At 39.1% G+C, this 23375-nt stretch overlaps 1 protein-coding gene across 1 annotated transcript in view; it reads right to left on the bottom strand.

The window, feature by feature from the left end:
• The window catches only part of mapkapk2a (MAPK activated protein kinase 2a), a 30410-nt gene extending 12068 nt beyond the window's left edge, over nucleotides 1-18342 (bottom strand). Inside the window, exons 1-2 of the mRNA XM_044178935.1 lie at nucleotides 17549-18342; nucleotides 1485-1624 (exon numbers count right to left, since the gene is read on the bottom strand). Coding sequence (XP_044034870.1) covers nucleotides 1485-1624; nucleotides 17549-17773 — 365 coding nt within the window. The 5' untranslated portion in view covers nucleotides 17774-18342. The remainder of the gene's footprint in view (nucleotides 1-1484; nucleotides 1625-17548) is intronic.
• Nucleotides 18343-23375: the final 5033 nt, after the last annotated feature.

Raw genomic sequence — 23375 nt, forward strand, 5'->3', positions numbered from 1 at the left:
ATTTTGGGGAACAACCTCCTTCCCTCAGTTAGACCACTTAAGATGGGTCGAGGCTGGGTCTTCCAACATGACAATGGCCCGAAGCACACAGCCAGGATAACCAAGGAGTGGCTCTGAAAGAAGCATATCAAGGTTCTGGCGTGGCCTAGCCAGTCTCCAGACCTAAACCCAATAGAGAATCTTTGGAAGGGAGCTCAAACTCCGTGTTTCTCAGCGACAGGCCAGAAACCTGACTTATCTAGAGAAGATCTATGTGGAGGAGTGGGCCAAAATCCCGCTTGCAGTGTGTGCAAACCTGGTGAAAAACTACAGGAAACGTTTGACCTCTGTAAATGCAAACAAAGGCTACAGTACTAAATATTAACATTGATTTTCTCAGGTGTTCAAATACTTATTTGCAGCTGTATCATACAAATAAATAGTTAAAAAATCATACATTGTGATTTCTGGATTATTTTTTAGATTATGTCTCTCACAGTGGACATGCAGCTACGATGACAATTTCAGACCCCTCCATGATTTCTAAGTGGGAGAACTTGCAAAATAGCAGGGTGTTCGAATACTTATTTTCCTCACTGCGTGTGTGAGAATATATAGGCGAGTCCCCACAATGTGCCTGTGTAAACAGATTTATGTCTCCACAACATGAGTAATACACACTCACACAAATGCACACCAATTCTCGCACCCTGCTGGTGTTTCACATGATATACGATGATGATTTCAAAAAAACTAAACTAAACAAGGGGGAATATTTGCAGTTCGCACTGGTGCTCCTAGTTACAAAATTTAATAGTGTCCCCTAGAAATGGTCGCAAAATGTGCCCCTGTTCCCTTAGAGCACTTCTTGGCTGAATTTTGAAAGATATGGAAAGTTGCTCAAATTCAGTGAGTTGTGATCTTGTGTGTGTGTGTGTGTGTGTGTATTTATGTGTATATTACACTAAAATGTACAATACAATAAAGTGAAATTGCTTTATGCAGCTCTGTGTGTCGCGTTCATAGACTATAATAAATGTAGACGGACAATTCCAGCAAAAATGGGAGAAGAGTCCGCACCATAGGCGTAGGGATTGGAGGGACTTGTTCTTGTGCTCCACAATAACTAACATTGCTGTCTGGATAGTTAAATTTTGTGTTCGAAGTTTGTGTTTCAAAGACAATTCTGGCCAAGTTGATTTGCTGTTAGATAGGTATGTGGTTATTTACATGCATAAAAAGTCATCAGAATGCAAGAAATGGCCCTGACACCCCTGCCCCATAATACTGGGCCACACTGTGTAAAGAATGGCTAGATAGCATATCTGCTGTCACTGTCAGTGAAAATGCGCTCAAAAACCAACAACTTGGCAGTAAAGTTTTTGACAGGAGGATAATGAGCTGCATTAATTTATGATAATTTTATTCACCACTACACAATAGGTATCTTAGTGCGTGTGTGTGTGTGTGTGTGTGTGTGTGTGTGTGTGTGTGTGCGCATTCACCACTCCATGACAATAAGCAGACACTTCCTGCCCTGATAGAGGTTCTCATAGACATCAATGATGCGCACAATGTTGGCACAAGGTGACGCCCTCCAGTGGAGCTCCACTTCCCTACGAGCCTTGGGACAATCCTGCAGCATCTGGCCATAAAGGACAGAGAGGGTGAGGCTGATTAACATCAAATATAAACATAGCGGATCAATTATAAAACATACAAGTTACCAATAATGTAAATAGTTCATTTCCTTCAAATAATAATTAATGAGCAGTGAGAAAGAACTGGACCACAGGTAATCATCTGTTTTATGGTGGGATTAACCAGGTGTGAGCTAAAATGATGTATTGTACTAGGTAACATGAAACCAGTTACAGACCAACTGGATGCCACTACTAAATCACATCAACAGTAAACATAAAAGACAGAAGTTCAATGCTGCCATCTGCTGGTATACTGTTGAAAAGATGTTGTAGAGTTATTCCAAACCAGTCTTGTGTAAATGTAGCACCCTCTGTGTCCACCATGTGTGCACCATTCAACAAAAGCACCTGCAATTTCAATGATTGTGTCATAATATATTTATGTATTCATTGCTGCCACATTATTAATACCTGACGGCAAAATGTTACTCTTACTCGCTACCCTACACCAGGAAGTCAAACTGAGGGTCAGTTGCAGAGAAATGTTTCTGAAACACTATAGTATGCTGCTCAAGGACTCTCAGGGACCCTGACCTTATGGTACCTGGCATGACTCCAGCCTTACGGCCAGGTGTAATTAAATTCAGTATTGCACTGCTCACAATACTGATTAGACAAGCAATTTTGTGTGGGTATATTGTTTTTCCCCCCTGCAACCCAATGTTATTATGTAGGCTTGGACATCTGAGGATGTTAATTTACGCAGTTGTCATTTCTGTTAAATATGATTTCAGGTTACACACAAGTTTATTTCTTTGTTGTTGTGTATCATGCTACAGCTGATACACAACAACTGGTGCACTGCAAAAACGTTCCAGGAAAAACTTGTGTTCTAAAAGCGAGGTTTTTTTGGTTTATTGCTGTGATTTCAACATAGATTTTTGTTCACAATGTAGCATCATCAGAGAAAAAAAAATAGTGTGCATCCCCTGGACGCTTCCATAGTGAGTTTACTGCATTCTTTCGGATTTCACACAGGATGAGTACCTAGCAACATCATTGTACATCTATAGTCTCGCATAGCCAGACCTATCTGCACACTTCGTTTTAGTGCTGCATCAGCGCTGGAGATGACAGCTATGACACCAGAGAGCAGAGGGATGGAGACACCGGTGTAACCTGCTCAATACATTTTTACAGAGTCCCAACCTCACAGCCTGTGCGCTGTTATTGGCTGGGGGCTACACACACTGTCCAAAATAAATTTTTTGACTCACTGGCCAATGGGACTGGTTGATGAAAAAAATCCACCGGCCAAGCATATTTTTTTACCTGTCAAAATAATAAATTGCCTTTTTGTGTCACATATACATTAATTTCACTACATTTTATTGAGATAATAAGGTATTATGTTGAATACAAACTTAAAGAGGCCAGAGCAAAATTTAAAGCAAAATTATTTTAATACATTCATCAAGCCTGAATGCAACTCAAGAAGTCTTGATCTCAAAATTCTACTAAATTTGCTAAAGGATTTGCTATTAAATGTACTTAAGGATCAAACAAAGATAATGGGTCAAACATAGGACTTTCACACAGGAGACTGGGGTTAGTTTTTAAGGAAGTAGTTTTTTTAAACATACAATATACAATAGAATACCACAAGTAATCCCTAAAATATCCTTGTCAGTCAATGGAAAGAATTTAGCCTTTTAGCATTTCGTGGTGTATTACATTCCAACTCTGCCCACGGTCACAACACAACAGTGGGCTTCATTACAGCGTGCAATGAGAGCTGGGAGAGCCAGAGTATCCAGACTGCTGTCTGGCCTGGCACACAAGACTGTCAGTGCATTTACACGCACATAAGAAACCAGGTTAATCAGAAAAACCTGGTTATATAGGAAATCAGACAATGTGTTTACATACACTGGAGTAACACTGATTACTGTGAAGTTGCAGGTCAGTAATATCAGAGTTCTCCCCTTCCTCCAACCTTATTTTTGGAAGCATTACTTATTATAACTGCATTAGTGATAAAAGGACACTGATTGTTTGTTCCGTGTGTGCTGGAGGGCTGGTGGTGCTGTGTCTGAATGTTAGTAGTCAAATGTTTGGTGGTGGAGCATGACTTATTTAGAATTCTAGAGGCCTCATTTTGAGTTGGACTTTGGATGCAATTATTTTGAATACAAGGACGTATTGCTAGTGATATAATGATCCCTCCTTTCATCCTATCCCTCTCCTGTCACAACGATACAGACAGAGGTCTGAAGTGTTTTTCATGCACATGCGTACATGGAACAGTCCAATAAGAAACCTGCATAAACATGTCTGAGAAATCGTCTTTCTCCAGGAGTAATCTAACTTACCGTGAACACACCGCTTTGACTCCACTACATCTGCTCAGCTGTAGCGGCACTCTACTACATGTGCTGCGCGGTGCTGAGAGTATTGTAGCAATAGCGATGACCCACATTTCCCAGCATGCACTGCCTAGTGCTGAAAGCAGTTTGTTAAATTAGCTGCCTTATGTTCCAAAATGCAAATGTTACTTTTTGTTAGTGTTTGTAATGTGTCTGTTCAGAACATGGTGGTTTATGTTGGTAGTTGTCATTTTTGTGCTGGTTTATAGTTTTAACCATTAGTGAGGTGGCTGTTACATTTCATGCCACCAGCTGTGCTTTACTGGTATGACAGGAATTCTTAAGAGCTACTTTTCCTCTCTCATTTAACACTGCTTGTCACTGTAGTGACAGCACACTCTGCTGGATGAATTTTGTAGTAACACCAATATATTAACACATGCAATTCTTTCTGCCTAATATACTGAAAATTAAACAGTTTTATATCTGCTCATATCAGATAACATATGCACCGATAACAATATATCTGAGAGGCCTGCCTCAGGTCTGCTGATAATGTCGCCCTACCAATAAATCAGTATCTACTCTTGATTTCTTTTGATTAAGCAAAGAGCATATTTAGGTGTGGCATTTGTTTGCCTCAATTTTCCAACCTCAAACCGTAGCACAAGGTCTCTCTCACAGCAGCACAGAGTTCAGGCGCATGTCAATTCCAGCCAGGTTTATACACTTTTTTTTACATTTATAGAAGGGCTACAAAAGAGTAATTTTATTGTTTCTCTGGGTCACTCTTGCATACCAGGTTTCTGAATACTTTAAAAAGCTACCAAATTCATATTGACAAACAAACATCCATGTTTGTTTTCCAGGTTTGGTATTCTGACAACACAGCTTCTGACAATAACTCTGTTCTGATTTGCACCAATTTGAAGTAAACAACAAAAAATAAAGGAAATTACCAAAAAAAGAAACTACCCAAGAAAGATAAGACAGGTGGAGAGACAGGAAAGAAAAGACATCATAGACAAGAGATAACATTTAACATGCAGTTTTACTTAATATTCGTGTAATGAATAAGGTTTGTACTTATGTACTGGCATGTTACAAAATAGATAAACTGTTCAGTTGAGAAGTAAGGGTTTGAGGGGTGAGTGTCTGACCAATAAAAAGTGACTGTCTTTGTTACCAAGAAGAGTTGGTATGGCATAGGCGTGTGTTACTCTATGTTTTATCTCAACAGTGAACACACAGCACAGTTCAACCACCCTTTGGGACAGAACAAACAAGGGTGGGTCTTACTTTCTGCGTCACAGCAGAGTGAAAAAACACCCCAAACGGACACGTGAACCCGCGGACACAAACACTGTAAGCATAGGACGGAAATGATGCACTGTGATCCGGTCATACTTTCACCCTCTATAATGTACTGACATAACTTCAAGTGCCAAAATGTTGTGTACATTTTAAAAAGTAACATGAAATAGGTCATTAAAATTATTTTGAAAATGAAACTGAGCCACAAATTCTATTACTATAAATGTGATAATCAATTTACAGACAGACAATATTGTTTTACTACTGGGAGGCATGAAAAATTAATTTATAAAACTTTAAACTGCAGGATAATACAATAATAATGTAATAATACATAAAAATAGCTTGATGATTTCTCTCTCCAGTAAACTGTTGGTGTGGCTCCCAGAGGGGCCACGACAATGTAGCTAGAGAAAGAAAATTCAAGCACTGTATAACAACATGATTTCTGATATTTTATCATTGTGGTCAAGCAGTATGAAACAGTTCTGAAAAAATCTGACTTTTGCACATTGTCGGATATCCTGGATATACAAAACTCTGATGCATCAAAAAAAAAAAAAAGATGCTCCAAAGCAGTGTTTTAATTTTAAAATCTTTTCTCTGTTCAAAGTTCTGTTATGTCCTCCACCTCATTGCTTACTATCACAGGCTCAGCATTTGCTAAGCACTAATAGCCCAAAGTTACTGCCAACCCGAACACATCTGGAATCACAACAAAGTCAACAGTACCACATCAGGTCCAGGTCTGGTTACCTACACCCAGGTAACCAGATAAACTCTCAAACATCTGTGTGTGTGCAAGGATGGATAGCAGTGGCAGATAAGGTAAGGCCACAAATTAACACACTTACATTAAGTAGTCTGACTAGAATTGGCTTCCAATCAATCATCTAATCATTACTAATCATTGCTAGATTTTTATTGTCTTGTGCTAAGTAATGTATAAATTTTGGATTTGCTCAGTTACGCGCAGGGCAGTTCATGTTTTGAGATTGGTACCCTGATGTCCAACTGTCAAAGAATAATTAAAACAGATATATGTGCATGTATGTACTTGAACAAGAATCATGTGCTGAAAACTAATATTAGCACATCTAAATATAGCACGCTTCCTTCCACAAACAAAGACTTCACACCATCTTCTTAACACATGCGCAATCGTATACGCCTGCGAGAACACACCCCCGTCACCTCTCTGCTGGTGCTTGTGTGACTGCATAGCCCCCCATCTGCTGCTGGCCCTTTGAGGCTAAACAGTGAAGCTGGTGGAGAAGGAGGGAGATGAGGGGGGCAGATGGGCACACAATGCCGCTTCCTCTAGCCAACACAAAAGCTCCCAAGCCCCGGACAGGACTGTGGGATGTGGGATGGGGTTAAGCTGATAGAGCACCCATCCTCCACTTGCCACTTGTGAGCCAAGGAAAAGTGGTGGAGATAAATTATAGAGGCGTGACAGGTTAAGCTTGGCTCAATCAGAAAAGCCTCTTAACCTGACAAAAACAACAATCTACCAGAAGAGGTGTCTCTGTATGCGTGTCAATATGACATGATCTGATTAAAGACATCTGGTAGGCCTCACAAGACCATCACATATCCGTGTGTATGAAATGCACATAAACAACTGTACTATAACTTGTGTATTGTTCCATTACTGACATTTCAATGACGTTCTGGCCTAAGCAGCCATGAAATCCGTGTGTCAAGTTCTGCCAGTCAGGCTCCTGTAGTAACACTGTTTCATGTGGCTACAAAAGAGTACTATGTTGAGTGCAATTGTTTTCAAACTGAACATGAAGTGAATTTTTGAGAAGATTGCATATAAAGACAATGCTAAGACCCAAATTCGCCCTGCGCGGTGGAAATTAGACATCCTCATGAGTTGACACAGTTTCAACTTCAACAAAAGATTTGTTGAACCTGTATGATTCCACTTCATGAACGTACAGAACCAAGAGGAAAAATTGATCGAGACGGGAGAAAAATAACACAAAAACTGGAGTTCCTGGTGAGTTCTGAGATCAGTTGGTCTTAGCTAACACATAAACACTCACAGCTACTCTCCACACACACAGTTGGTGCAAACATTCCTAGCTAGCTACAGCTAATTTCAGTACAGTCGGCACAACAGGCTGTTCGGGGTGAATAAACACAGAGCGCAAAACCACTCTAGAAGTCAAGTGTACCACTAATGCAAGGTAAAAAAAAAAAAAAAAAAAAATCACATTCAATTTGAACATACCTTTGAAACACAAAATCATCATATTATTATTATTATTATTATTATTATTACCACCACTCAAAATAAAGCTGCGTTCGAGTTCTGTCAGTCACTAGCTCTCAAGACAGATGGGTTGTTTGCAGGTGAGTATCTTTAGCCAGCAGGTGTCCTAGTACACAACACACATTCATAAAAAAAAATTGTGGCTGACAAGGGGGAGGAAGTGAGAGAGTATGACATCTGTACGACACATAGAAACAGCTGTCTCACTTCCTGACATAGGCTGGAAGATCTGCATGGAAACAAAGGAGATGGAGTAGTCTTTTAAGAGGAACAGCAGGGTTGTGAGAGACAAAGACAGATGGAGATAATGAACAGATCAGTGTTGCTAAAGAAGTGAACTAGAGACTAAAGGCAATTTGTATGGCATATTTTTTGACAACCTCTACCGCTATCCGTTCCTTTGAGCTAGATTCATTAACTCCTCCCTGCTGACACCTTATGATTCATGGTGTGAATCCCCCACTGAACCTGATGCAACAGATGATACTTGTGGCTTTACTGTATAAATACAAACAGACTGGTTTGTTATCAGCTGCTTTCAAATGACAGAGGGTTCACACTATGAGCTGTTGATTTGGCCCTTTGATTACTCGCGTGTGTATACATGTACAAATATACAGAGTATGTTTTCAGACAGACTAAATAAAACTAGGGAAGCAGAATACAGACCAGTTGCCAGGCAACCAGCGAAGACTTCAGGAAGTTACTGGTCCCGACCAAGAGATAGTCTGGCACAAAAACCCAGATAAAACTACATCGCGTCATTTTTACACATTTCCGCTTTTGTACTGATTAAACAATAAAACGAAATATAACGTGTTAATTAGTGACCTTTAGAGGTGCTGACATGCGCTAATAGACAAATTTCACTACCTTTTAACAGGGTAGCTGTTTTCCCGTGTCCAGTCTTTATGCTAAGCTAACCAGCTGCTGGCTCAGCTGCACATTTACCATACAGGTATGAGAGTGATATTGATCTCCTCATCTAACTCTCAGCAAGAAAGCAAGTAAGCTTATTACCCAAAAATGTAGAAGTATTCCTTAATGTAAAAATGTTTCCCATTATCTTTTCCACAATGTTAGAAGCTTAAGACACCAGCTAAATCAATTAGGTGATTCACATAAAATTAATCAAAATTGATTTATGAAGTAAAAATACAAACATTTTGCTGTTTACAGCTTCTGGGAAGTGAGGACTTGCTTGCTTTTCTATGCACCAACCGCCAAATTTAGCTTCAAATTAGTGTATTTATGCAGTCTTTTGGCTAATATTCATACAAGAGCCACAGAGCATGTAGTATGTTTTTGAATGAATAAACTCTGGAAGAGAGAAAAACATTCACTTCCCTTTACCGTTAACACCATTCAGCACTATTCAACCACTTTGCTTCTTTACTGGGAACTGATCATGAGACCCAAGCAGAAAAAAAAAAATAGTTGGTGGAGAATGAGTCAAGCACATATAAAATTATTAAAAGGTTACATCTATAACTGTATTAGTGATAAAAGGACACTGATTTCGTTTGTTCCGTGTGTGCTGGAGGGCTGGTGGTGCAGTAAAAGGACCAGCAAGGCTGGTCTGAAGGTTACGTCCCATTAAGGAAATATTCACAACCAGGAAGTATTCACAACCATTCATAAATAAGTGCTGTTTCAGTATGACAGAGTGCTGCATCAGCTTGGAAATTATTCTGTAGTACAGATAAAGTTGGCTAGCTAGTTCTGGGTCCATCTATGACAACCACAATACCACATCCTTCCAAATATACTACACCCAACCGAAAGGGAGGCAAGAGAGAAAGGCGAGAGAGAAAGACCAGGTCGACGATATATCACCATCATATGTCAAAGGAGCTTACAACACCAAGATAATTGTTTACCAAAGGGGCTTTTACGACATTTGTCACAAACAGATTTTCACAATAATCTGAGGGGAGAAATAAGATAGTATGGCATTAAATGATCTGTCAGTTTTGCCATAGCAAATCCAAACACTACAGACTTAAACACCACAGGCTGTAATATAGATCCCCTCACTGAGTTATAGCCAGTCCAGCATGTACTAGCCATAAGCACTGCAATCACTGGACAAAAGGGAAAAAAATACAGAAAAAAGACAACACGTCTCTAAAAGAGTCAATAAACAGGCTTTTTGTCTCAGCCTCTCGGTCTGTATGGCTGTAACTACTGGCCAACAAACAAATAAATAGTCCACTGACTGAAGATAAGGTACACATTCCTCCATAAACACGCACAGACACACACGCATACATAGGGTTGTGTAACACCTTGCCAATCAATTTAGCTCTCCTAGTCCAGACAGTGGACAGAGTGAGAGTCTTAAAAGGACTTATATTCAGATGTGATTTTCTTACAACTTCATGCTTCAAGTTTCCATTCCATTTGACCAATGTGCCAATTTGTAAAATCGAATTTTGTTCTTAAAGACTCTTGTGCAGCCCAGGACTGGGCAAGGAACATGCTAATCCATACTAACGTAGATACAAATAATGTTAAATGGCTGCCACAAACAATTATTTTCATAAATGATTGATCTGCCGATTATTTTCTTGATTAATTGTTTGGTCTTTAAAATGTCAAGAACAGAAAATATCGAGGAAAGTACACACACACACTTTCCCACAGCAGTCAGCAGCCAGTCCAAAACCCAAAGATATTCAGTTTAATATCACACATGACAAAGAAAAGCATAAAATCCTCACATGAGAAGCTGGGCCCAGCAAATTTTTGCTGTTTTTGCTTAAAAAAAAAAAAAAGAATTCAATTCAAAAAAGATAATCAATTATCAAAAGAGTTGCAATTAAATCTTCTGTCGATCAACTAATTGATTAATTGTTGCAGCTCTAAAATCATCTTTCATTTTGGTATTTTTGCTTAACTGTTTTTTATATTTTAGGTCTGAAGATGCATCTTTTGACGTTTGTATGCATTAAAATACTGAAGCATTAAAGTATTTTGCTTCAGAGTAGGATAATTGTTGAAAAGTACTTCCTCTTCTAGAGTGGAACATAAGGACAGCATTTGTAACATATAAACTGTCACTTTCAATGCCAATATTGTCATGTCAATATGTATCCCGCAAGCTAAAAATATCACCATCACCACCAACAGCTTTTACATCTGATGGCTCAACACATGAAAATGGGTTAAGGGCATTATGTAATAAAATACTGAGTGAAAACACTTTCTCACTTTGAACATTTCTTGTCAGAATCAGAAAAACTCATTTTCCAGAACAGTGCAAAACGACTGACGAGAAATGAATTTTATGCTGAAAGCAGGGGGATTTTGCTCTTGCTCAAGCTGGTAATCAGTGGCATAGTGGAATAATGAGTAAGTACTCTTCCAGCAATGAACAAAAGGCATCTCTCATAAGGGTACAGTTTGATGGGGTAAAGAAACAACTCAAAGAGAGCCACCAGAGAACCTCGTCCTCCCTCCTTTTCCTTCCTTTCTCTCACCATCTTATGATTGAAGCATGGGCCTGGCGCTTCCTCTGTATCACTGTGTAACCTTTAATCAGACATGCTGACAGTGTGAAGGCTAGATTCAGAAAGTTTTAAGTTGTGTAGATAGTGGGTGTCACTAGAAATACACTGATTTTTAAGCTCACCATTTAAGCAAGTTTTCTGTTCTACAGTAATCCAATAAGACATTTCAGAAATCCAAACCCCATAAACAAGGGGAAAAAGAAAAACTCAATTGGAACTGGTCAATGGTTCCAGTTCCTCTTTTCTCAGCCAACTCTTGACAGGTGTGTTGACTTCACTGCAGTGACTTTCCACACTTTCCAAATTTCAGGAAGCACAAGTTCAACGACTCACAAAATGTGTCATTCTGTCTATGATTACATCATCTTAACGACACGCATTTCACGAGTTCCTTTCCAGATGAAGCAAGGACCAGGCTTAAGGAGTCAGTGTTGAATCCCTACTCTCTAAGAAAGACTAGAATTTGTTTTTTTAAAACCTCTTGGTGTGTTGAATAGCTTTGCATGTAAACTGGTTATTGTCAGCTTTTTGCAGTAACCACATAGCTTCCACATCATGTACACAAGAAACCTTTACTTAATTGAGGTAAGGGATTAAGAGAAATTTGGTTAAATAAATTCAAATTAAGTTCAAAGCCCAACTAAAACTGAAATATACAGGACAAGTCAAACTGAAAGTTTATAATGCTGAACAGTAGACTGTTTATACAATTCAGACATGTGGAGTAAAAAAAAAACTGCTTGCGCACTACAGAGTAGAGGTAGTCTTTACGGTTTGTTTGTTTTTTTAAGAGATGTGCTTGCATCAGACACAGCAAGGCTTTCTCATCCAAAAAAAGATTTTCATAATATAATTTAGAGACTATTTAGAGATTGAATTTAAAAAAAAGGCCCAACTGCATAAAAATTGCCATATAATGGTCATTTAGCTATTCCTAACGAGAACACGTTTAGTGTCAATAATTCGACACTATTTGCAGCCAACTACAAACACAATACTGTAGCATCTCATAATAAACCATCTGCTTTACTTAAGCTCAACTTTCCCTTTCCCCAGTATTGGCTGAACAAAGCAGCTGGTGAACTTCGTTCCCAATTAAACTTGACAGTTCAATCATAATGTGGCTGCAATGAACAAGCCTTACTCAAATCATTGGGGATTTTGATAAGTTTACCGTAAGCAATTTTTTTTCTTTATTTAACCAATGCCATAGCAGGCACACGCAAGGGATAAGCTATGCTTTGTGTGTGTGAGTGAGTGAGAGAGAGTGAGAGACAGCAAATTTTATGCAATAAATAATTAAACGGCCCTGAGCCCAAAAATTTAAACTAAATGGCCCGATGTGTGCGCCAACTTCCTGCCTTAGACCATGTTCAGACCAACAATTATTTTGCATTTAAAATTGCAGCCTCCTCATTAATTGCAATGAGACCACTGCGTTGGCACAGTGGGGGGTACTGACACTAAAGAAAAAATGCCTGGCAAAAAAAGCTGACCACACACACACTGCTCAACTTTTGCTGCAAGACAATGCAATGTTATGTGGCAACAAAGTGTGCTGTTACCAAGGTAGAATACCTTGGTTATGTCAACTGCATAATTTTACTGTTTACTACACAAAAATTATTGCCCCTAAGATCCAAAATGACATTCCAACATTGTAAAATGATGGACGTCTTTTGACATCTGGTAAGCCTTCGAACTAATGGATGTATTAGTGTGTTTTTTTAAACTGTGCTATTTCCGGTCAGATTGTGGCCTTAACCTGATTGCTCCCGATAACCTGGTTTCTCGTGTGCATATAAATGTAGTCACTGTAAGGCGATACACTGCAGATGCCTCACACCCTTTGAGAGTGTGCGTATGGTATGACAGGACACTTTAAAGGCAGGCCAATCAACACAGAAGCACACATAGCTTTGTCACAGATAAAAGCAACAAAGTCAAAAGATATTTATTCTCAGTATTATATTAAGCATAATGCATAGAAGTTAGTAAAATATTACTTTAGGACTTTCAAAATTCATTTCTCTGCCACGGTCTCTCTCACACAAACACAGACACTAATAGTTACAAATTATTCAGCTGCATTGTTAGCACAAAACTTTCAGGAGCAGGTAAAAGTTTTTCAAGGTGATGTCACCTTGGCCCAGGCTGGCAGACTCCTGGTCCTGGCGTCTACTGCAGACCGAATGAATACAATAGATGAGATGGGGCTGACTCAGCTGACATCAGTGAAGGGAACAACAAGGACATTAGTTCATTTAGTAACAGCATCAATCTATTTGGCTACAGTCTGTCTTACAACACCATGAGAAGATATCAGTGAAGTATATTACATGCCAGCTCAAAAATGGTAAATGGACTACATTCATATAACGCTTTTTTACCTTAACAGACAAACTGCTTTACAATGTAACAAGTTTTAAGAGCTGCATGGGTAATTGGAAGGGGTTGAAGGAAGTATATAGGAGCCTTTTACAATCACATCACTTGGTGGCCTTTAAAACAAGTGTGTGTGTGTGTTTTTATACATGTGCAGCTCTGACAACAGAGAGGGAGCTCACAGATGCCATCTGTCCAGAAGCTCGAACACTTAAATATTTACCCCACATTCGTATGTGCTGTTATCGTGTCCAAATTGTGCACAAACTCTCCTGTTGCTTTAATGCATCATGGCATTTCCTGCTGCTGAAGCTGGGGTTTTATGTTGTTTTTAATGAATTAATGTCTCCTCTGTCCACACATAGTAACCTTTGGTTTTTTAATTCTTCAATTTTTGGGGGTTTTCTGTGAGGCAGAGGCATTAGCAATTAAAATGTTTTTTAAAAGTGTTTAATTCTAAAATTCAAATGCACTGGGAACAGTTGTATAGAAATGTATTTAAGAATGACCGAACTGCAGTTAAGTAGCACCGAGCTCCTATCAGTAGTTTGTTTGTAATGTGTGATTTTGCAACTCCTAAATGTTTTAACTCTCATTGTTTGAAGTTAATTACTCCTCATTAAATCTTAACATAGTACTTGCCTTCTGTTCTGCTTTCCTTTATTGCACTTTATTGGTGATGTCATTAAAATCTATTTTGCCCTTGCAACTTCAACTCGTAATATTAGTTAAACTCAATCAACATTTGTCAACATTTAATTCTGGCTTATACTCCTAAGTAAGTTCCTATTATGCTCAAAGAACTATCATGGCCCTGAAAATTCAGGGATGGCAGGATGTCACAAAGGCATGAATGTAAGCAGTCTCAGCAGTCTAAGTATAGCTCCAAGTCATACTGGCATAAAAAAATGAGAGAAATGCGGATGAAGTATTAAAACCACTCCTAAATACAAGTGAAACCAAGACAACTTCCTCTTCTTACAAATATCCCTAAATTCTTGAACTCATAGTTCCCTTGTGATCTAGATCAAAATTTACCAAGCAGCACCCTGATTGTTGTCAGGCTAGATATTCAGTTTCACTAATACTATGCACAAAGCTTTATACACGCAGCTTGGCTCTACTTTAGTTAGTGAAACAGCAAATGATTTACATCAAGAATATATATTTTTGCACCAGTGCCACCCAATTTTATTATAAACAATTGAGCTATATTTTGAAATCACAGCTTTCTTTTTCTCATCTTTTCTTTCTGCAAACCATAAAACAAAAAGGACCAAATACAGCTGTTGGGCAACTGCTTCACACATTTTCCAAATGTTTTGTGCATCATACTATAGACATTTTCCCACAATTTATCTACAATATATTTCTCTTTCCTTTCTTTTTTTCCCTCTCTCTCTTTTCAGCAAGTCAGTAAAATACCATCTTAACTTTGGTATCCTTGAATTAATTTCCATTCCTTACAGAAACACCAGTTCCAAGTAGTGTCCAACCCACGTCCAACCCAGGTTAAGAAGAGGGTCATGACATGCGTTGACTCATGTAGATAACTGTACTTACAACGATGGCTCACTGTAATTATAATTCGGAAACAGGTAGATGACTGGGGAAAAGTTTTGAATATCAATGTATGATTGCATCTTCATATCCCTGACAAAAATATTTATCCTTTTGTGAAGTGCAAACATTTTTCGGATGGGACGGTAAGTTTACCACTGGATGTTTTAGCTGGGCTGAATAGGAGGAGAAATCTTGAGTTTTTGACTATCTGCAAATGATTTAAAAAGACATGTTTGGATGTGTAATTGCTTGCCTGACGAAGACCTTACAATATTCAGAGAGCAATTTCTTCTTTTTTTTACGTTGTATAGCCTACTGCTTTGGACCTGAACACAATTCGCACAGGAGGGACATGACAAAAGCTCTCTTCATGTGCCATATCATGTCTATATGAAATTATAACATGTTACATTTCACCAACTACAGTCTTAAGCATTAATACTGTCTAACAAAATTGTAAGATGACTTTCTATGTTTAATACTAATTATACATGGCTCACCAACATACAAAGACATCGAAACATCGAACAGGTTTGAGTACGAGCGTGTGTGTTTATGTTTCATACACACACACACACACACACACACACGAGTGGAGAATGCTGTGACCCAATTTTTTACACTGAATTTCAGTTTGAACCACCACACCGGATGTTTCCAGGCTGTGATTCACTTGGGGAAGATTTTGTGTAATATGTATTTTAACAAACTTAGCACTACAATCCCTTCTATAATGATAAAGTAGTAACTAAGTTAGCCTACAGTAATAAATGGTTTTGTGGGCTGTGTTTCGGTCACCTGTGTGTGGATAACTATTGTGACATTTGTCCTTTATCAGTCATTGGCCAATTCAGAAACGGATCTCTAGAGGTAGTCCCCGATACTGCAAAGTGCCTTTACAGCCCATGCTAAGCTTTTTCTCATTTACAGAATACAGGAGAGTACCTACATTTAAATCGAGAGCACAAACAGAGAGCTAAAACTACCAACCAATGTTTGCTTATCACAGTTTTATCTTATCACACTAAATTGTGGATTTCAATGCAACACAACACAATTACAGTACATAATGCAGAAAAATGCTTGAGCACATACAGCGCATTCGGAATAAGCGTCTCAGTTGGGGTTTTTACAGCAGTTTGCGACACACGGGCTCTTGCCTGTTTACAATCAGCTCTGTGCATTGTAAACAAACCAACAAGCCAACAGTTTGCAAGGCTGGGGTAGAGATGCATGCCCAAAAGAAAAGCCCACATTTCTGGTCAAAGGAGAGACGCCTACTTTTAAACATTATGAAAGACTTGGAAATCAACAGTTTTTTGGATATGCGCAAATATCGCAACGCTTACCTTTTCAAGAAGGTTAATGAACGGACGACAGAGGGAGGCTGTGTTCGCACGCTCGAACAAGTCCGCCACCGGTGAAAAACCCTGAATAAATCCTATTTTGACGCAAAGAAGCAAAATGGCTCAAACGGCTTCAGCCTTTCCACTTTTCCATATTTTGACGTGATAAACGACATGTTAGGGGTGCATGTAAATGGGAATATTAGTGGAATACTAATTTTCATTAGTCATGTAAAGAACTTAGTTGGAATGTTTTTTTCAGAATAAGGGCAAAAACCATAATATTTTGTGCATGTAAACATAGTCACTGTCAACATCACATAGCATGTCCAACAACGTGCTGTGGACTCCACTGTTCACAACACTCTGTGACACCTGTGATACGGGGCAGCACAATCACAGCTGAGATGGTGATGTACCTGTTTTAAATTGTTCGCATAGAAAATACTCCAGTATATCTGTCTCTACTTGACATATGAGAAGAAATCCCTTTATTCTTTATAAGTTTAGTTTGAATCACAGATCACCTGCTAATAACTGATCAGCAAACACCTGGTTGTTGTTGTTGTTTTTTGGTATAGTAATCATGGCCAGTAAGGATAAACAACTAAAAAGGTGAAAAATCACATTTTCCAAGAGCTGTAGGTGATGTCTTCAAGTTGCTTGTTTTGTGCGACCTACAAGTCAAAGTGTAAAGGTAATCAATTTACTATCATAGAAGACTAAGAAAACCAGATATGTACCAGTTAAATATTCACATTAAAGAAACTAGAGTTTTGGGCATTTCTGCTAAAAAAAAAAAAAAATTAAAAAAATTAAAAATGACTTAATTAGTTATCAAAATCGTTGCCGATTAATTTTCTGTCAGTCGGTTTATCAATTAATCGACAAATTCAGGTCTTTTTATATTAATAATATTTGAGTGAGCCTTAATGGGTGTGTAGCTTGACTTGAGATGGTATAGACTGCCGCTGCAAGTGGTGACAGCTCCAGAAACTAACAGCTGGACACAAAACTTCCAGGAGAATTACTCTATTTAAAAACAAAGGGGGCCTAATTATCTTTCATGGTACCCAGATTGTCTGTCTTTCCCACAGTTCTGCACCGACTTAACATTCTTGCTTTCAGACCAGTTTATTTCTCAAATATAATTTACCTTCAGCGCATACTTGTCTCCAGTCTTCTTCTGGAAGATTTCAAGCACCTTGCCATTGATGCCCAGCCCCAGCACCTGGCTGGTTACCTTGTAGTCATCTGTTATGGCGTTCTTCTTGATCTGTAAGTTGGGTCTGGCGTGGAAGGGGAGGAACTGGCCCGCAGGGTTCTGCTGTCCCGTTCCCGAGTTGGGAAACAGTGGCTGGTTCTGTGCGTTGGACAGCATGCTCTTGGTCTGGGCTGAGAGACGAACAACAGCCGCCTCTCAACAGTACTTCTCTGCCTTTTCCTTATAATACAGACCGAGTCTTCTTCCTGGGTTAGCTGGCCTGTGACGAACAGTTCACTGTGTAGCAGCCAGGCCCGACAAATAACCGGCTGTAGTTATGACGTTACAGGTTAACTAAGTCACTTGGTTAGCTGATAAAATGCTAAATTAGCTAGCTGTTAGCATGCTAGCTTGAACCTATTCTTGACCTGTGATTCTCGGCTAACAACTCAGCTATCGGTTAGCTTATCCATCTCCGGTGGTGTCCGCCGTCCACCGGTTCCTCAAAGAGCACTTCAGGAACTTTTCTAAAACATCCCATAAATCGGCTACAGGACTGGTTTTCTAAATTAGTAACGTAAAAGCTCGCGAGTGAAGTTAAAAACCGACAATAACACTCAACGAAAGACAGACAACAGAGGAGGAAAAACTCCGATGCCAGTAGCACGCCAAACACACTTCACTCTCCGACGGACAGAAACCCAGGAGGAGCAGATTTTACTGCTGACGTCATGGCAGGGCTTTTTTCTGCGCTTAAAGGAGAAGTACGACAGAGGAAAGGACTGGCTTTATGAAACAGACAGGCTGGATCATGAAGCAGAAACTGGGAGGACACAAGGCAGGCAGAGCTACACACAAATGAAAAATGTAGTGTTCTGATTACCGTAATGCAGTCAAAAGTAATCAGCACATTTTCATTTTTTATATATCAGTATTTACATTCCTTTAATCTGTAGGTGGGCCTTAACATCACCCTACAGGCTAAGAAAGGGAAATTAACTAATTAATCATCTGCTGTGCTGAAGAGAAGGAACACTTGCAATGTTTTGATAGTAAAAGATAGAGGGACAAAAATAGACCGGTAATCTCTGACCAGAGTCTGGTTGCCTCAAGGTTAGACTGCTATGGTGGTTTTCAGCCTGCTTTTCGTAATTAAAACTGAATTCACCTATTTGTGCCTCATTTCATTGGCTTTAGTCTTCAGTTTTCAGTGTTTCTTCATTTTTCTGGCTTTACTGCTGACAGCCCAGAAGGTAAGACTCTTCACTGGTCAAGTGAAACTCAGAAAATTGTTAATTTACTATACAATCTACCCTCATAGCCAGGATTTTAGAAATTCCAGTCATGAGTCCAAGTTTCTGCCCCCCCACTCAGACACCAAAGTCTCTGTCTTTTATTTTTCCTAAATTATTTGTATTTCGTTTGTTAATTTATATTTTCTGTAAATGTTATTCCCTTAGGGCTAAAGCCCTTTCCACACTGCCTCAAATACAATTCTGGTGGTGAAACACTGAATCCCTTGTAACAATTTATTTGTTGACTTAAAAGTAGTCTAAAAATATTACATTAACCTATACAACACCCACCATGTGTACATTTTTAATTGTAGAACTTCCCCTAGGCTGGTAAAACCACCCAAATTATCAGGAAAACAACAAAGACAGGAAATCAGTGTCCTCACTAGTTTAGTCACTACTTTAGTAAATGTAATAATTCAATCATGGCACATTTTCACAACATGTTGCTTTGAAAGTCTGAATGTCTCCAACACGGTCCCATTAACAAAGCACTGTAAGCACAGTCATTTAGCCTTTAAGCTTACCATCAGTCTGTATTCAATTATTAATACAAAATATCTAGAAAACAAAAAACAATGAATAGTGCATTGTTATTTGATTATGGTAGTGTGTATGATGTATGTTTGATTATAGTTGGATTTTCAAGACAGTGGAAAAGCCAGAAATTACACCTGGCTTTAAATTTTCTTGGAACGAACATTAGATAGTATGAATCAAACATATTTTCCCTAAGCAGTTCACTTTTTCACAGGTTTAATGAGAAACAACATTCAGCTTAATTCATTCATTCATAAGTCACATTTTGTGGATCTGAATGTTGCATCCTTTAAAGTCAAGACACGCATAAAATCAACTGATTGAGTTATCTAGCATAAAAATGAACCACTGACAGTGGATAAATACCCTGACTTCAAGAACATCATAGTACCTTATTTTCTAAATGTTCATCTTTAAATAAGCCTATGTAAGAGGGCTATCACAGGTACACTACCAGATGCAGGCTACCATTTTCTCCATTAAATCATCCAGGGTCACAGTAATCACAGTAATTTCATGCTGTTTTACTTGTCCATTTTAATCTCATCTTATCTCACACTAATGTGCCCACACATCTGATATTCTGCGCTGTTTATTCTGATTTCAGTAACACTTTCTCTGCTCTGTGTATTTCTTGGACTAATTTAAATGCAGCACTTCTTGTAACCACTAGATGGCAGACCAGTCTAAGTTTTTATTAGAAGCAAATCCTTGCCTTGAACAAAATCAGCGCTCACCTCAGTGTTTGCAATGAAAGTGTTTTTGAACCTGCATGAAGCAGATGAATAGGGAGTGTCACACGGGACAATACAGTGTGAGTCACATAATCACACAAATTATTTAAAATGTATTATCATTGACCATCATTTGTCTGACACTGAACTCAAATTGAATTGTCCTCCTGGAATACACTCCAAACACCTCAATCTCTGTCAAAATGGTGACTCTGTTTTTGAAAATACTCTCAGCCCTGAGGGACATGTGTTGATTAAACTTCACGGCCTTGATGGTTTAAAGAATTCATTGTTGAAATGCCTCGGGATGCAGGGTAATGATACAGTTGTGTGAGTCAAGCTGTTGTCTGGAATCTGAAAAAAATGTGTAAAATGTCTGAAACCCTCATTCCCCAACAGTGCGTGTGCTTTGGTTTGGTCAGCTAAGCGATGCCCTCAGCTAACCTCAGTTGGATTTAAGATCAGCCACATTATGCACTGATGAAAATGGCACCATTAAGAGAGCAAGGACATTTTTACAGAATTCACAGAACAAACAGCATAAAGATGTGTTGTGAAATTTTTCCTGGGCCATCCTGTGCTTCCACAGTACACACTAGTCTTGTGAATGCAATGTATAAATAGGATGGAGAGGCCAAGACTCAGCTCCTCAACTCCACTTCCACCTATGGGAACACACTTCACTCTGCTGCCAGTACTTCTTCTTGACAGCTAGATCTAAAGTTTTAATAAGTTTAATGTGTGAATCTAAGATTTAGGGTTATCTAAAGTAGTAGCACATTGATAGAAAGACTTTAATATGTGGTGTAATTGGAAATCCACATCACTGTCAAAGTGCCAAAGAAACAGGCACCAGTGATTGCCTGTGTCTTCAGATCAAGATCTCATTTAGTGGCTCTTCGTTCCATTCTAGTGATATAGTTTAGGTTTTTAGACTGGTTAACATTATGCAATAATTCATTTTCCAGATATAGGCCACACATAAAATTATACAGTAGTCGTGCCATATCACCCAAATTAAGTACTATAATATTTGTCTTATCTGACATCCATGTGGAAATATTTTTTTCTTCCAAATGAAGAGGACATTGTATATGTAGAAGTAAAATGTAATCTTGACCTTGTTTTATTGTAATGGGGTACTCCAGCGATTTAGTATTATATGACTTTTAGTCACAAGTATTGGTCAAGCTCCAAAAACACTGGATCCTAAAATTCCGGCAATGCAACTCATCCGTAAACCCAAGCCGAGATAACTCTGATGACACCATCAGGGTTATTTTATCAGACTTTAGAAAGTTCCTCCGGAGCAGCAGAAAACATTATTTTCACCAGATTAATGGGGCTTCCCATGATGACTAAAGTGATTCTTGGTAGAATGCTCCTTTCGTAACTTTTTACCTCTAAAATGTTATGTATGATTGCTGAGTGGACTGTCAAGAATTGTTTGCCATTTAGATCAGAAACTGCACTTCAGCAACAATTTGCTGAATTGCCCTATACATACTTCACCAGAAAGAGACTGAGAGAATTCAAATGTATTTCTGAAATACTGTATGTTGCTTGGCAGCTAGAAAAACTAATTATCTGGTCTGTACAAAGATATCTTTGATACAGTTTTTCCATAACAATGTAGATTTTGCTTCTTCTATGCTAATAATATTCAATATTTACACGTAACTTGATCTGATAACTTCCTATAAGTTTGAAATATGCTGTTCCAATCTTCAGCAAATATTATGTTACACCTCTACAACAAGTAATCCCCAATTTTTCAATTAATGGCCTGCCTGTAAGCTAGAAGATAATATATTTCTTGATTAAATAATGTACTATAAGGATATTACATAACTTCCCAACCTATAGAAAGTTTTGATGGCAGAGCATGGAGGAGTGACATGGTCCTTAAGCTTAGTTTCCACTTACATTTCACTGTTATTATCCTCAGTAATGTAAGAAAAGCACATCACATGTCCTCATGGATCCCATATATACATACACCTTTTAAAACACCTATGCACAAGTACACACACACAAACAGATGGACTATGTGAGAGAGGGGTCTGAAATTGGAAACTGTTGCCTGAGCTTTGGTAGCTTTGTGCTGATGAATTAACACAAGCTACAGAGTTACAGTTACTTTGCATAGCTCCAGGCTCACTTATAGCTGCTCCCCAGACACCCAGGACGACCTGTTCTTTACAGTGTTCTCCCTGGGGAAAGTGTCATGGCTCCAACTATTATTCTCTTTATTCATTATCAGAGAATGCTCACATCACACTGAACATCAAGGAATTCTGTTGGGTTATGCACCAGTGTCCTGAAGATTGCCCCCTGGTGTACAAGGATCAGGAATGCGTGTCCCTGTGCACAGAGCTGTAGAATCTGGCATGCTGACATTTTCCTTTTCTCCACTCCTTCCCAGAAAGCTCCCTCGACACTCTCTCCAGTTTCACAGCACTTCTTTTAACTTCCTGACAGGAAGGAAATCTCAGGGGCAAGAGGTGCATCTCCCCTCGCCTCTCCCTCCCCTCCCTCTGTTCTTCATTAGTGTGCGAAAGTCGGGGCAAGTTTGGATCAGTTATTTCAGGCTGGCCAGAACTCGTCTTTGTCAGAATAATCCTCCATCGCCGCCTGGGGCTGAAACCCTAGCCGTCTCTTGATTTAGACCCATGGTCAGCACTGGCTCTGATATAGGATTCTAGCACCTGAACACTCGCAAGCCTCCCGCCCAACATGGGACCTGTTGAACCTGCTCACCCCTCTGATGCACACAGACACACACACACACACCACTCGCTTTTGCTCTTTTCTCTTTGTCTCTCCATCCCTCTCTAATTGCTATGTAGAGCACCAGGAACCCACATTTACACATGATCTCATTTTACCCCACTTTATCTGCATCCTTCAGCAGCTGAAATGCATTTGTTTACGCATGGCCTGTCTTAACTTAGCCTTAAAAGAGACTACAGAAACTAGAAACTTTGTCAGTCAGTCCATCTGTCAGCCTGTTTACTTGTCGCTCTATTTGCGTCATGATTTCACCTGACCTCAGTGAAGCATGATAAAACTCTGAGGACCTGAGAGGTGGTTTCCCTGTTCTGGTTGCGTTGGAGATGGATGTGCAGTTCCTCAGAGACTGCAGCTCTTAAAGGCAGCGGCTGACTAAGCTCCCTCTTCCTCTATCCTCCCTTCGCTTTTCTGACACTC

This window comes from Siniperca chuatsi, linkage group LG2 (assembly GCF_020085105.1).
Source record: "Siniperca chuatsi isolate FFG_IHB_CAS linkage group LG2, ASM2008510v1, whole genome shotgun sequence".
NCBI lineage: Eukaryota > Metazoa > Chordata > Actinopteri > Centrarchiformes > Sinipercidae > Siniperca > Siniperca chuatsi.